This window comes from Mytilus galloprovincialis, chromosome 1, assembly GCF_965363235.1.
Source record: "Mytilus galloprovincialis chromosome 1, xbMytGall1.hap1.1, whole genome shotgun sequence".
In the NCBI taxonomy this organism is placed as follows: Eukaryota; Metazoa; Mollusca; class Bivalvia; order Mytilida; family Mytilidae; genus Mytilus; species Mytilus galloprovincialis.
Genome location: NC_134838.1, coordinates 118,550,106 through 118,567,039, shown reverse-complemented (window position 1 = coordinate 118,567,039; position 16,934 = coordinate 118,550,106). Strand labels below are relative to the sequence as shown.

At 33.0% G+C, this 16,934-nt stretch overlaps 1 protein-coding gene across 1 annotated transcript; it reads right to left on the bottom strand.

Annotated features, from left to right (window-relative positions):
• Nucleotides 1-583: 583 nt before the first annotated feature.
• Nucleotides 584-16,877, bottom strand: LOC143054463 (protein mago nashi homolog 2). Its single transcript, XM_076227477.1, has 5 exons — nucleotides 16,756-16,877; nucleotides 14,120-14,178; nucleotides 13,591-13,701; nucleotides 2,260-2,342; nucleotides 584-1,003 (listed from the first exon to the last, which is right to left on the bottom strand). The coding sequence occupies exons 1-5, from the start codon at nucleotides 16,847-16,849 to the stop codon at nucleotides 904-906; spliced, it is 447 nt and encodes a 148-aa protein (XP_076083592.1). The 5' UTR covers nucleotides 16,850-16,877; the 3' UTR covers nucleotides 584-903.
• Nucleotides 16,878-16,934: the final 57 nt, after the last annotated feature.

Below are 16,934 nucleotides of genomic sequence, written 5' to 3'. Positions count from 1 at the left end.
TACAATCTTCAGTGACTAGGACTGTTAGTTTAACTACCAAGGTCCTGGATCTCTCTGGCTTCCACAACCAATAAAAACTGACAGCTAAAAAATAGCACACTAGCGTTGAAAGTGGTATTAAACATCAATCAATCCATGCCATGATGGAGTTTCCCCAATACCACTAGTCAAATTGTATTGATGTCAAAATTATTATCCTTTACAATGGCAATGCAATATTGAAATACTATAATAAACATGTAGTTCTCATTGGAAATCATATCACATCTCCTTATTTTTAAATGTATAATCATTAACATATTTAAAAGAAATGAATTTACTAAAATCAGGTGTTGTTTGAAAGGATGTTCAAGAGTAAATGGTATTCCATAAGGGCTATTCCAGAAAAAAATGTATGGGGGGGTTGGAAGGCACATTATATTAATAATACATGGGTGATGGGTATCAGAGCAACTTTTCACACTATAATGCACTATAATTCTCAATTACAATTGTCTTGGTGGCGGGTGCTGACAAAAACTGCTTTCCAACCCCCAACCCCCCTACATTTTTTTTCTGGAATAGCCCTAATAAAATATATGGCTGTTTTACAAGATATTTATTTATAAAATGTTTTATTACATATACAACATAAAAACAAACAGATGAATATTTGATGAGTTTACTGTCATTATGAAACTGATGAATTCTGATAATGTTTGAGTATGTTTGTTACCTCATCATAACAACTAGGTAAAAAGAATTGCTTTTCTAAAATTAAAAAAGTTCACAATGGATATTTGTATTGGTCTTTTTTCTGTATGTGCACATGATTAAAATCTTTTTACATGTCTTATATTTATTCATCTCTCCTGGATCAATATTCTTATTGTCATCATTTAGATCGTTACACATTGTCCGTGTTTAGATTGGTTTGATTTTGAAATGGAGACCAATCAGAGAGAATACTAAACATTTAAGATCTTGAACTAAGTAGTAGAATGTCCTCAGGCCTTCTGGATCTCTGAAAAATAAAAATTCAAAATTTTAAATGAATAAAATAGCAATCCATTGATTATAAACCCCCTATTCCTCTTTGTCATGTATTGATCATAAATTTTCTGTACGAGTTTTGATTTATGGTCACAATAAGCAAGACATTTCAAAAGATACACTTTTTTGGGGTACACAAAGTTTTCTATTATTTTATTTAAAATACTACTGATAGAATATTACTAGTCCCTTGTTGTAGCTGAGTCTTAGGGGACTCTTAGCTATAGACTAGGATAGAAGTAAACTTATCTTGATATGAGTAAAATGACCTGGCATAAAGAAAACTGGTCTAGGACAAAGATAGATCATGAATATAGGTACTGGGTAACTGACTAGTTCATAATGTAAAAATATTATATGCCTTTCCTCAAATCAAAGTACAAAACTGCATGTAAGGTAATTATTAAGGCTAGTTAAATGTTTTAATTTTGTATTTGACATATTTTCCAACCTTTATCATTTGATTTTTATAGTCCGTTCTTATGTATTGATATTACGTCCCAGGTTTTTGGGAGGGTTGAGCACTTACAAACATGTTTAAAACAACCAAATTCTTTATGTGCCTGTCCCAAGTCAATTCAGTGGTTTTCCTTAGTTCATTTCTGTCATATTTGATTGTCGTAAATTGTTTTATTTAAATTAAACTGTTAGTTTTCTCGATTGAATTTTTTCATGTCAGGACCTTTTATAGCAGACCATATGGTATGTCTTTTTTCTCATTATTGAAGGCCATACAGTTGTCTTTAGTTACTTACATCCACTTTATTTGAACTTTGATGGACAGTTGTCTTGTTGGCAATCATACCTCTCATCTCCTCATTTTTATTATGAATGAACTAGTGATCAGAGTTTCATCAAATTGTAGCAGTATTTTTTGTATAATTATTAAATTTGAACAATATACAGAGTTTATTTTACACACTACAGATTCAATTCGTTGGAAAACAATTTGCATGGGTTAACAGGTTTGTATTCAGACTTCAACATAAACAAATTAACCATGAAATAAATTTTCCACAAACATTCAAGTTTTCCATAATCCATGAAAATAATTGATTCCAGTGTAGGTTGAATTTATAATATTTTCTTCTATTTACATGTAGATTGGAATGTTTAAGCAATATTTTTTTGCTGACCAATCATTATTGTGTTCCTCACTTTTGTGCCTATGAGGCATCATATTCCAATCACAGAACTTTATTTTGTAATATTTTATATCCTACTTACTTGCTTTGGTTGACATCAACTAATGATCCAATCTTCGATGTTGTAAATGATATATGTTCATCACCAATTACTATCTCTAATTCCTATAAAATATACATCTTAGGTTGTAATATAAAGTGGTTTCAAGCATGTGTTAGTGAAATTATATAAATTTAACGGTCAATTAACAAATAAAAATAAGCGACAAATGTGTCCGAGGACATAAATGCCTCCGCTCAAGTCTGGAATTACTGACTCTAAATTTGAAGTTAAAAAAAGGTAAATATAACTCTAGAGTAGTAAACACTGGCAGACCTATTTGGAAAATCACCGTGATTTTTGTAAAAAATTCGGTATTTTTTGGCCAATCTGCGCGGAACGGATAATAAATAGAGGTTCATCGTAAATTTTCCGTTTTACAGAATATTTTGCGGTTCTCCGGAGATTTTCCGTGTCTCAGGAAATTATCTGTTTGTCCGATAAAACGGGTGTGTATTGAGTGAGGCCCCTCATGGGGGGGTCCTAGTAATCACATAATCACCATTTTTTTGCCAATATAATCACATAATCATTAAATATTTGCTTATCTTTAGTAATCAAATAATCATAAACTAAAAATACAGTCCTAGGTAATCAAATAATCATGAAATATTTGGCTTAATAATCAAATAATCATTAAAAAAACGGCCAAGTAATCACATAATCAAAAACCCCATGAGGGCCATCTTGAGTCATTGATAGAACCAGTGATGCGTGAGCGACGGTTATTAAAAGGTCGGTTGTATAATCCGTTATGCGTGAGCGACGTTCAATCATTAATTGATCGTTGTATAATCCGTTAAATGTGAGGGACGGTTATATTGAGGTACAGATTGTGATATATGTAGAAGTTTACAGAACTACTAGTATCATTAATCGATTGAGATATAAGGAATTTTCAAAAATTTATCACATAATGTTTCTGTAAATTTAGAGAGAAACAGATTATATATTTCTCGGGGTTAAAGGTTTACTTTTATGATGGAAAAATACATGTGTATTTCTGAGGACGCAGATCATTTAAACTTCATTGGCAAATAGGAATTTTTAAAACGGTCTTGATCACCTGCTGATCTATTAATCTTTCAAAATGAAATGCACATTTATACCTCTTGGGGTCGAAGGCATATATTAGCAAAATTAACAATATGCTACGATGAGATAATAACAAGTTGCGAATTTTAGTCCGAATGTGTATATATATATATGAGCATATGGACATACATTCATCTTTATAATTAATCAGTTCATCTGTCATTTGTTTTATTAAATTACTTTTCAATTGTGGTATAAATACAATTTTATCATTGTGTAAGACGATTTGAGAATAATGCTTTCATCGTAATTACTTCAGAAATTATAATTGATTCAAGAACCGTTTATTGGAACAAAAATAAAATGAACGGCCTGGAGGAAGTTCTAACCTTAGTTGATATCAGGGGTCAATTGGTATAGCAGTATGTTACGTAATACAACGATCGTCGACGCATAATATGCATATGTATGTATATAGTATGCATGCAACTAGAATTTCGACAACTCGTGGGTTGTCTTTTAGACAAAGAAGTTCCATTTTAAAGATATGAAAGTACGTCAATGCACGTCTTGTAAACTAATCTGTTACTTTTTGAAATATAAATAAGTTATATTTAAAAGATTGGATGGTTATTTCACACGTATCAAAGTTCTTCTGTCATCATTACTGTTTTTCAATTATCTTTTGAGAGTTCGATCTTAAAACTAAGTTCGTCCTGACATTTATGGAATATTTGCCACTGGAAGTTAAACAACCAACAATCAATCATCTTATCACAAAATTTAAAATATGCCTGAGCGATAATATTCTTTTAAATTTTAATGTGAAAGACAGTTTCTCCATTTATAAGAAGGCACTTCCAGGTCTAATGTTAAGTGTATCTACATCCCGGGATTGAGATTTATTTACTATACTAGCAAAAAAAAAGGAAGAAAAGAAAAGAAATGATGATACGTTTTTTTTTAATAATTAAATAATTAACGTTAAAAATATATGTAATTAACTTGATCTAAAACTTGACCTCGCTCATAATAGAGAATGTTAAAAATCAATTGTGTCGACTGCACGGGATTGTCCAACGGTGGGAAATACCCTGTGACTATAAACACAGGTGATGTTACTGACCGATTGTGGAATGTCAACTCAGGGTTAAAGTGATGTGTAATGATTGTGCGCTTGAAAGTTGAGGCTCTAGTAGGTTCATTTCAATTGATAATCGAAAATCTATCATCATTTTTTTTTTCAAATCAACGATGAAGTTTTGGATATTATGGAAGGAATTTTTTTAAGGACAACGGAGGTACCTTAAAAGTCTATAGGAAAATATACAAATAAAATAATATAAAACAATTTCGAAGGTCACAACTTGTATCTTATAAATCAATGATAAAGCGACTTCATCAGTATTAACAGTTATAAGATTGCAATCAGATGACTTTTAATTTTGTTTGTGTTTCAGGAGTGGGAGTGTATAAGATTACCTTATATTACAATGTTTGTTTATATTGCTTGACCCTTATGGGTGTAATTTTGCAATAAAGATTAAAAATGTATACTTTGGATGTTCCATTCTCAGCATTGTTTCTGGTCTGTCTGTTCGTTTGTTCGTTCGTCCGTCTGTCCCGCTTCAGGTTGAAGTTTTTGGTCGAGGTAGTGTTTGATGAAGTTGATATCTAATCAATTTTAAACTTAGTACACATGTTCACAATGATATGATCTTTCTAAATTTAATGCCAAATTAGAATTACCTCATTTCCTCAGTCCACTCAGGGACTTTCTATACTAATTAAAGAAAGTCCTTGGTCTGTTAAACATAGAAAATGATAGTGCGGATTGGGCATCCGTGTATACTAGTGACACATTCTTTTTTTAATTTATTAAACTTGTTCTCAGTGGCAGATCCAGATTTTTTTTTTATATACAAGGAGAGGGGAGACTAACTGATAATGTCATGAGAGGACCAGCTCCAGTCATTCTCAAGTGATTTCCTATATAATCAATATTTATTTTTCAACAAAAGGGGGCGGACACCGTGTCATTCCCCCTTTATAGCCAACTGAGAAACTCAAAGGGCTGTTTAGGCAGTCAATGTCGTCAAAAGCTTCTATGTGTTGTATAGCCAGTCATTGAGTCAGTGTCGTTAAAAACTTCCATGTATATCAATCAATCAAATCAAGACTATTAAAAACTCTCATCAACGCCATTCCCCACTAAATCCGGCTCTGGTTCTATTAATTTCATTACTTCTTCAACATACTAGTATCGGGAGCATGTGAGTATGGTAGCACTCCGTAGATAGGTCTGTAGTTTTGCATGTATGACACTAACAGTTGGCCTAACGTATTAGAAGGCCAGGGTTGGAAGGTTATTCAACATTCTGTGGCTCAATTGTAACTATATTTTCTGTGAAGTGCTACCTAAGCCGTGGCCTGGTGAACCCTACCCATTTTTTTCACAGGATTTTCCAATAGCACATCGAAACACTTCCAGCATTCTATATTTTTTTCACCAAAAAAATTGTACCTCAGCATAATACAGGTCATGAGGTACATTTGTTTGAGGAGGGGGTTTCAATTACTGTTTAATTTCCTGTTACTACGAATTTTCGGGATTTTTTTTTCATCAGATTTGCCCTGTTGTCTTTTCTTTTAACTCCGTGTAAACCCTCACACGCGATGTTTACAGAATTATTTGTTTGAAAAATTAAATTTGTTGTATTACCTCTTTTATCAAAATAATATTTAGTTAGCTTTATTAGCGCATTTTCAAAGTCCAAGCATTGAACATTGCAAACACATATAGATATTTTCAAATGAATTAGAAAATATCTTCCCAAATCGACAGAACGAACAGAGAGATATTTGCCACTGGTCTTTACCCAGTTAACGATTCACTCTTAAATGCATTTCTCAAAAAACGATGGGAAACAGAAAAAAACCAGACTATATCTTTTGGATAAACAGCCAAGGACATTTCCAGACATGAATATAACTGCATGGACCATCGCTTACAAGTTTTGTGACAGAACAGACTTACAACTTTACTATAGTACATGTACCGTGCTTAGAACTCTCATAATTTTACTCCAGTTTACATAGTGCATTCTTTTATGTTTTGTGATAACAGAACTGTGTTTTATCAAGGTTTATCATAACTCGTATGGTTTTATGATAACTGATTTCTGAGGAATATGTTTAATAATGTAAACTTTATTTAAAGATACGTTTTTTCCAATTGGCGCTAAAGAAAAGCACCATATGAATATTCATGAACCTACAACGATTGCTCAAAATCGTTATTTAAAAATCCTGTTTGTGAGATGTAGATTCATTTCAATACCGAAATTTTGTCTATATATTAAGTTTCACAAGTGTATAACACGGAGAAGCTATCAGAAGGTACATTACTCCCATTTTGTTTGGGTGTGAACCATCGATGTTTACAGCAATATCAAAGAATAAGATGATGATGGTAGAAAGAACTATGGGCGTCATGTGGCAAATATTACATGCATATCGGACCATGAGTTGTCAATCTGTATGAAAAGATTTCCAATACAACCATATTATTGAGAAGTAATGTTTATATGCTCTCGTACTAGTATTACAGGGTTCTTGTGTCGTTCACCTTAGACACACATCTTTTTAACGATGTTTAAAAAAAAAGACAGAACCAATTTAATGTCATATATCCCTATTTTTTAATATAACTATAACAAGAATATCCCTATTTAGCGGACAAGCAGTTTATTCTTTTTTTCTGTTATTGAATATTGAATACCAAGAAGGAAAATAAATCCCGAAATTAATTTGAAACTTTGATACTCAATAGTTTTCCAGCAAAATATTCACATCCCTTGGGGATAATTAGTGTTTGTCCAGTGGCATATATAACATGCATGTCGGAACAGGAAATTTTGCATAATGTACTTTCAGAACCATGTTCACATCATTATACATTATAGCCAACAATTGTGATGACAACTCCTTCCTTTGTTCGAGAACAATATTGTTGAAATAGAAATCTGTGATTTTACTATGTCCATAACTTCGATGAACCCAAAGCAAGTTAAATATCGACCTGTATTTAATTCAAATAAGTTCTCTTCTTCTTCTTCGTCCATCGACATCCCATGATAACATACTGTTGTCATACGAGGACTAGTTTATTTACAAAACTTTTAACCCAAATAAACAAAATGTATGTGTCTTTCTTATGTTCAATGTAAAAATGTATATAATTTTGAATTGCAACTATCTATAGTTCCGTAACTTTCTATCAAGGCGTATAAAAGAATGGTCGATAACTGCGTATTGTTTGTTAAATCAATATTTCTTGTATGTTTCAAACTGTCCTTCACTTTTGAGAACGAGTACTTACATTTCCCCAAATTTACCCTTGGAAAAAATATGAAAACAGATTTTTATTTTATCAAATCTTTTTTTTTGGAATTATTTAGATTTTTATAAATAATATTCTTTACAACAAAAATGTAATTTATAAACAAGCTTATGCGTTTAGTAATAACTAGTATATTGTACACGCAAGACAGAGATTTATACTATACACCTGATAGTTCAAAATGGAAAGTTACAAGTTATCGGTCGTATACACTGATCAATACCCTTAGAAGTGAAGCGATGCATGAACTTGCAAGTCCGACAGGAAATCGCTTGAATACCTGAACGTGTCACCTCACAATACATTTGGGAGTAATACCTTTAGCCATGCTGGTGATCTGACAAGGGAAGGTACAAATTTATTTAAATAAGTTTATTACATAAAAGAATTATGAACAAATTAGATTTTCGAAAACAATTTTCACGGAACACTTATTTACGCTCATTTATGACTTTGAACTATGACTTTTTCACCAATTCCCATATAAACAGTTAAATACGACAGACCTTGGTTACAACGGTATAGCTGGCTTATATTAACCCTTAAACCAAATTTCAGAAATCCTTGTATTGTAGTTCCTGAGAAAAATGTGACGAAAAATTTTCAACTTGGCTATCATGTGTAAAATCAAACAAGTGTTCGGTAAACAGGAAGTTGATGAGTGATGAATCTGAAAACGCATCAGCTGACTTATATTAACCCTTAAACCAAATTTCAGAAATCCTTGTATTGTAGTTCCTTAGAAAAATGTGACGAAAATTTTTCAACTTGGCTATCATGTGTAAAATCAAACAAGTGTTCGGTAAACAGGAAGTTGTTGAGTGATGAATCTGAAAACGCATCAAGTTCCAAGTGTAGCTGACTTATATCAAGCCTGAAACCAAATTTCAGAAATCCTGGTAGTGTAGTTCCTGACAAAAAATGTGACGAAAAATATTCATGGGACGGACGGACTGACTGACAGACTGACGGACGGATGGACTGACGGACTGACGAACAGAGGTAAAACAGTATACCCCCCTTTTTTCAAAGCGGGGGTATAATTAAATATCTTACAATGCAAAGCTAGTTGTTTGCGATGTGCGATGATGCGTAGCTGTATGCATGGTAGATTACCACATGAATTAGATCATTTTGATTATCTTTGAATTCACCACAGTCGCTTGAATTTTAGTGATATATGTGTGAAAAAAAAAATTTAAAAATACTGTTATATGTATAATATATATATATTATACATATAACAGTATTTAAAAAAAAAAATTTCATACATATTACACATATAACAGTATTTTAAAAAAAAAAATTTCATATATATTATACATATAACAGTATTTTTAAAAAATTTTTTTCATACATATATCACCAAAATTCAAGCGACTGTGAATTCACTAACACGTGGCTGTTGACACATTACACACAATATACTTAAAATACCTGGGGCAATTTACACTTCTGGTTTAATGTCCCTTTAACCAGCCAGTGTATCTGTGTATGATGTATTTATCTACCGTGCAAGGGTTGTGTAGCCAGTCAAGGTCGTTAAATGTATCTCTAGCTCCATTGACAGACTCCCATAATAATATATTCGAAAGCGGATCCCGGATTTTGAAAAAAAAAGAATGTGGAAGGACGTAAAGACAACATTACAAATTGGACTAGTGTACATGCAACATTCAATCTATTTCTTGTGTGACAGTTTACTGACTGTCAAACCCGTGTTCAATTTATTATTTTGATATGGTTCCATCATTCGAAAATAAGTAATTAAAATCTCAGTAGGCTAAAAAAAAACTACTGGATTTTACCCACAGAGTGCAACAAACTCAGGTCACGGAAATTGTCTCTACTACTTCAAACTTTGGCAATCATGGCTAAAATAAAATCTAATCAGTCAATTTCACAGTATCACAATTTCATGTATTAAACAGAAGAAGATAGTGCCTTGAAGATAGCTGAGTAAAATAAATATTTTTTTAAACAAGATATATGTAGGGAGCTCTATTTTTAACCAACCCGCGCATGAACAGATTCATTTTTTTCTTGTATTTACTTCCTGAATGACACGACTCTAGAAATGTTTGCCACTGGACATCAATTTAAAAATTAAATAGAATCAGACAGCCATGCTCGAGCAAATAACATTGAGAACGGAACTTTATAGCAAGATATATACTATAGTGTATACAGATTGTATTTGAACACATACGAGGGTCTTGAATATTGTCTTATAGTTGTAAGTAATTTTTCTGTAGTCTTCATATTTTCCCCCATTATTCTATATTCTTTGTTTTCTTGGTGTCTATTTTATTTACTTTTTTGGCCCTTTGTTGTGCACTTTTTGTCCATATATATTCTCTCTTCTTCTATATAAATCCTATTCAAACCCTTATAAACATACACAATCAAAATGTTCAACTCAAAACCCCAGTTGACTTGTCATCCATGGAGTTTTTCTCAACCGTTGAAAATATAACAAATGCTAAATGAGTCCGTTTAAAAAAAAGATATGGTGTGATTGCCAATGAGAAAACTCTCGTTAAGAGACCATATGCCACAGAAATTAACAACTATACATGTAGGTCACCGTACGGCCTTCAACAATGAGCACAGCCCATACTGCATAGTCGGCTATAAAAGGAGAAAAAGTCTAGGAGTCCATTACTGATATTACATATATATATGATTAATGTATCACGTATACGTCTGATGCTTAATTGTTGGCTCTGCTGGAAGGCAAAATATTTAGCTCTTTACTGACTAGTATTTAACAACTGAAACTAGATAAGTTATGAAAATCAAGGAATCTATACATGCTATAACAGCAAATTTGAACAGAACCAAAACGCAAATTAGTAAAATAATAAGTATACAACTTGCATTTCAGCATTTTAATATTGGTAATTATTAATGATGTAATGCGTAAATAAGTTATCCTACACAGTGGAACAAATGGGAAGCCAAAGTACGTTAATGTCTGGATTAATCTTCTGCAAAAACAATGTCATTTTGTTTATTTTATCTGGTTAAATCTTCTGACATCAGACTCGGACTTCTTTAGAACTGAATTTTAAATGTGCGTATTGTTATGTGTTTACTTTTCTACTTTGGCTACTAGAGGTATAGGGGGAGGGTTGAGATCTCATAAACATGTTTAACCCCGCCGCATTTTTCCGCCTGTCCCAAGTCAGGAGCATCTGGCCTTTGTTAGTCTTGTATTATTTTAATTTTAGTCTCTTGTGTACAATTTGGAAATTAGTATGGCGTTCATTATCACTGAACAAGTATATATTTGTTTAGGGGCCAGCTGAAGGACGCCTTCGGGTGCGGGAGTTTCTCGCTACATTGAAGACCTGTTGGTGACCTTCTGCTGCTGTTTTTCTATGGTCGGGTTGCTATCTCTTTGACACATTCCCCATTTCCATTTTCAATTTTATTTCAATAAACTGACTTAAATAAAATTTAAGCAAGTTAAACTGTAAGCTTGCCGCCGTTGATACCCCCGCCGAAATATTTCGGTTCACAGGAAGTTGTTGAGAAATGAATCTGAAAACGCACCACACGGTACAACTTACTTGCATAAACCCTGTAACCAAATTGATAGATACGAAAAAGATAGATACGAAAAAAATTTACTTAAATAAATGTTTAATTTACATGTAATGTATGACGTACTTAAAATCATCTTTGTGTAAAGAAACGTTTGAATTGGCTGATCTTTTTGTAAAGTATGCTATTTTGACGGTTACGGATTCAGACTCATTAAAGATGCATTTCTTTCTAACACAAACGATGCAAACGGCTAAGCTCGCACATGTTTTGATCATTTTTTTCAAACACATACGTTTGCAAAGTTTACATAAACTTTGACAAACTATGCAAACACTAAAAATACGTCTGCAGTTTGTCGTTTGTTAGTACAAACGCTGCATTTGTTTCTAACTTCAACCTGATTAAACGAAGTATTTGTTTCTACGTTTGTAAAAAAGTCTGATTACCAACAACATGTGCATGCATTATTGACAATTCAAACAGGGTCATTAAAGATTTATCAAAGGATGTATTTGTTTCTACTCGTGTATCGTTTAGAAAACAGTAACACACGCGACACAACGTTTACAAAGTTCTTGTTAGAAAGAAATGCGGCCTAAGAAAAATCTCATTAGAATCACAAGAAGTTCTGATAGGTCGTAAAATAAACTTCCCATCACTTTATTCTTTTCACATGTCAGTTTAAAAAAAAATAAATTCGCAACGATGTCATAATTGAAAGCACGAGGAAGGCTGGCCAAAATGTTCAACTTGCGGCTAGTGATTGACAGGTATGATTATATCTTGGGGCTCTTGTGGGGAGCGTGGTGTCGGACGGAAAAAAGATTTCCAGTATTCATATATATATAAATGTCGATCTGATGTGGAAAATTGTGAGTTTTTTTTTAATAGCACAAAGAAAAAGACGTTAGAAGAGTAACAATGTGTAACTATAAACGAATTACTCGTTTATAATCTACGAGACTGATCAGATCGAAGTTTGATAAAAAAAAAAAAAAAAAGCATTGGTTGGAGAAAACATGTTCAATGTATACCTGCAAATATGTCTTAATAAATTATATTGTGTATTTAAATTATCTTCATTGAATACAATACAATTTATTAAATGTATCTATGATATCCTCCATAAATAAATATCTGTACAGGTAAAGTTAAATTCGGATCAACAGATTGATTTACGACCTTCCGTTTGTCCATGTTGTATTGCAAAAATATCACAGCAGGTGTTACTCACACTAGACAAGTGTCAAATCAGTATGACATTATGTCGGATTACGGCATTTGCAGTAATTAAGACTCTGTTTTTACAGGAACTGATTTATCTTAACATGACAATAAAGAAGAATTTTGTAAGGTGAACATATTTGTAGTATTGCAAAGTTACCACGTGCATTTTCCTGTTCATTGGTCATATTTAAATAGATTATTCTTTATTGAACTATATTCGATATTTAAATTGCAAGTAACTTTAATATCAAAACCACCGCTTTTTATTTCTCGACTGAAAAGGGTAATAAGACGGTTATTTTTATCTGACTGTAAACAGTGTATATAATCACAACGATCTATTAATAACCGTTGCTCACAGATAACGGATTATACAACGATCTATTAATAACCGTAGCTCACGCATCACTGGTTCTATCACTGACTCAATACACACCAGTTTAATCGGACAAACGGATAATTCCCTGAGACACGCGGATAATTCCCTGAGACACGGAAAATCTCCGGAGAACCGCAAAATATACTGTAAAACGAAAAATTTACGATGAACCTCTATTTATTATCCGTTCCGCGGAGATTTGCCAAATAGGTCTACCAGTGAAATGACTCACTGCTCAAATTTGAACACTGTGATGTCTGTATACAGTAGGTAGCATTGTGTATGAGTTAGCATAAAATTTTGTTGAGGAAATCTTAAAAGTAAGAGTGAAGAAAATGCAAACTTCAAAGTTATAATGAGGCATAAGTCCATAACCATGACAACGGTAATTGACTTACTATCCAAATTCAAACTCTGTCTACAAGTTTTGGTTCTTAACATTGTGCAGGATTTTAAATAACAAAAATTTACAATCTCCGTTTGTCATAAGGTACATGTAGGATACTCCAAGGTATTTTTTTTCAGTTCTGATAGTTTATTTTGATTATCCTTACAGAAAATGAACATATATAAGCCCTGAAAAGCCTTTTATAGCTTAGTTTACAGGGCCAAGGTCCTTCCTAGGAGTTGAAGGCTGTTAGGTGACCTGTTGTTAATTATATCTGTGATAGGAATTTTTCTAGTGCATGTACCAAAACTTGTGACATTGATGACTGACCTGTCTTCCTACTCGGTCTGGTGGTGGCCATAACACATCATCTTCCTGCATCAGTTCAGCATCTTCAATTATTCTTTTTAATTCTTCCATCACAGATTTGTGTACATACGACTGAAATTATACAACATTACATTTTTTTCATTACAAGTTTCTGTCATGGAAGTTTATCACAACTATTTATTTGACAAATGTATTTTAGGAATTGTCTTTGGATGTCAAACATTTCAAGTGTGTGAAAGTTTACAATTAGATAATTATGATACAGGTATATAATATCTTCAGGCATTCTGGATATAATCTCAGGAAACATTTCCAAAATAGGGACCACATGTAGCCCTTCTGAGGAAAGTGTCAGAATATATTGGAAAGATGAAGGGACAAACAAAATATCAGATGAATATACAATCAAAGAAATATACTAGTAATCAAAAATTAATAAGAAGCATATCTAACTGTATGGTAAATACAGTGTGTTTAACTCAAAGATGAACAAAACAAAATAGGAGTTTCCATTTAAAAGCTTTCTTACCTCTTTCCTGATCATTGTGTCATTCTTGTAGTTGGAATTATTGGCATACCTTAGTTTACCTAAAACAATAAAATTGGTCAATAATTAATTACATGTCTACATGTATGCATCAATTTTTGCATGTTTGTATATTTTATGTATGCATTTTTTATTTTGTGTGTATTTCTATGTTGTGATGTTATACTATTGTTTCAGAAAAAGGGAGAAGGTTTGGTACCATTAAAATGTTAAATCCCAAATGTTTGCACCTGTCCTAAGTCAGGAATCTGATGTACAGTACTTATCGTTTGTTTATATAATTTTTACGTGTTTCTCGTTTCTCATATAGATTACACCGTTGGTTTTCCCTTTTGAATGGTTTTACACCAGTAATTTTAAGGCCCTTTATAGCTTGTTGTTCGGTGTGAGCCAAGGCTCCGTGTTGAAGGCTGTTGGAAATCATGCACAGAAGAGAACATTCACGTAACCCTATTTACTTATGACGTTATCTTGTACTTCAGTCATCAATACAAATTCATACAGTTTAGACGTCTTTCTTATTACATAATTATACAGTTTTAGGGATTCTTTTGATTCCGCAATTCACGAAGTCTGAGATTACTCTGACGTCCAACGGCTGTTTTGCCAGACAAGCTGGGGCCGTGGGACGTCAGAGCTCATCCCATATCAAAAAGTGGATATTTGCCCACCCAAAATAGATGCGCTGCTTCGTCGCTTCTGGTGCCGATTGAGGGCCTTGGAATTATATAAATCAGACATCAATCTGTTCACTTTTCATTTATCTCTTCATTTATGTAAGTTTCACCTACCTGCCAACCTTTATTTTTCCATATTTTAACAGTCTTAACAGAGACCCATCGATTTCTGCATTTTGACTTTCATTTTTAAAGATTATCACGTGACCACGAGAAAACAGTGCAAATGACCATAATGTAACACCTCTTTCATTTACAATGCAAGTTATCTAAATGTCCGAGAGCTTCCGATTGTTATCGTGGTCAGAACTAAATGCTTAATACCGATCTCCTGTAAAGGAGGCGAAAAATCGTGGTTGGCTTCTAAATGGTAAACATCTCCTACAAAGGAGGTGAAAAAATATAAATATTTGCATATTTGAGTCTCGAGGCCACGAACTCTCTCGTAACTTGAAGTCCATTTGAAAGTGAAAGTCAAAATGCAGAAATCGATGGGTCTCTGTGAAAACTGTTAAAATATGGAAAAATAAAGGTTGGCAGGTAGGTGAAACTTACAGTGTTCCAGCTAGCATGAAATGGAGGGGCGCCGCGCCCCGCCCCCGAAATTTTGCGCCCCTCTGCCTTTATTAAGCGCCCCTGCGCCCCTCTGTGCCCTTTTAAAAAAAAGTTTAAAAAACGATCTTTTTTCATCATATCGTCGCCATTTTGTTGAGTTCTTTATACACACACTTCATTAAGACAAACAGATTAAAACTGTTGACACTTGTTACCTGTATATATTAATCACCTATTTGATTGGAGTCAATTACTTAATCAGGTGAAATTGACCAACTTGGAAATGACAAGAAGAAAATATCAAAGACTTGCCAGTCTATTACATCTTTTTTCAAAAATAATGACCATCAAAAGTAAAAAAATAATTTAATTCTTTACCTTTATGAAAAATCGAGAAGAAGAAAGGTTTCTATCAAATATCGCAATTGTTCTTCTATTGTAAATTCCGCCGGATTACGGAGCACTCAAAAGTCCGATTTTTATATCATTTTTTCTTAAATTGAAGTCCGTTTTGACTAACTTTAATATTGATATTATTAAATACGCTCAACATGAAGTAAACGGAGATGCTTGTTGAATTGATAATAAACTTACAAAATTCTAAATAAATGATTTTTAAACTTGTATATAATAGCTATTTAACTAAGCTACATGCTTGCTAAAAATATGTCTTTATATGGTAATATTAAGTGTTTGATTTTTTTCAGTGAGAACGCGCTAAAGTGCCCTTTTTAAAAACGCGCCCCTGTATTTTCAAATCCTAGCTGGAACACTGACATAAATGAAGAGATAAATGAAAAATGAACAGATTGATGTCCGATTTATATAATTCCAAGGCCTCAATCGGAACCAGAAGCGACAAAGCAGCGCATCTATTTTGGTTGGGCAAATATCCACATTTTGATATGGGACGAGCTCTGACGTCCCATGGCCCAAGCTTGTCTGGCAAAACAGCCGTTGGACGTCAGAGTAATCTCGGACTACAATTCACGGTATAACTGTAACTATACTATTATTATATGGCCAAAGTGGTCAAATTATGGTCGACACAACCAAAGGCCTAAACGTCTTTCATTACCTTTGAGAAAGGGAAGTAACTCTTGCTAAATATTTGTATCTATTCAATTAGTGAAAATAGTTATTTATATGAATGTCTTCCTCTATCACAAGTTTCAACTGCCTCATATTCGACTCTATTTTGCACGTGAAGATTCGACCATTATTTTACAAAATGCACTTTGTAAACCTCTTTATATTTTCTATAACCCACGCTTTCGCTGTTAGCTTTACATCGCCTAAAGTGGAAGTGATTTCTTCCAAACCCATGTGTAATACGACTAGTTAGAATCATACTTTGATTCTTTAGTGGTCAAAATATAACTTTACCATCAGGCCGAAACTCAAATTCTAAGAATTCATGCCCAAATTTTCCTTTATGTCCAACATAATACCGCAAATAAAAATCCGTGGATGTCGCCATTTTTTTCAAGATAAAACTAATTAAGAAATTGTAACGGACGGATTCGGAACAGAGTTACGGCTATATTCTTTTGAGGAAAATATCC

Coding starts and splice junctions, on each gene's coding strand:
- LOC143054463 (XM_076227477.1), bottom strand. CDS start 16,849: ATGGCGACATCCACGGATTTTTATTTGCGGTATTATGTTGGACATAAA. Junction 14,179..16,755: donor ATTTGAGTTTCGGCCTGATG/GTAAAGTTATAT, acceptor TTATTGTTTTAG/GTAAACTAAGGTATGCCAAT. Junction 13,702..14,119: donor ACACAATGATCAGGAAAGAG/GTAAGAAAGCTT, acceptor GTATAATTTCAG/TCGTATGTACACAAATCTGT.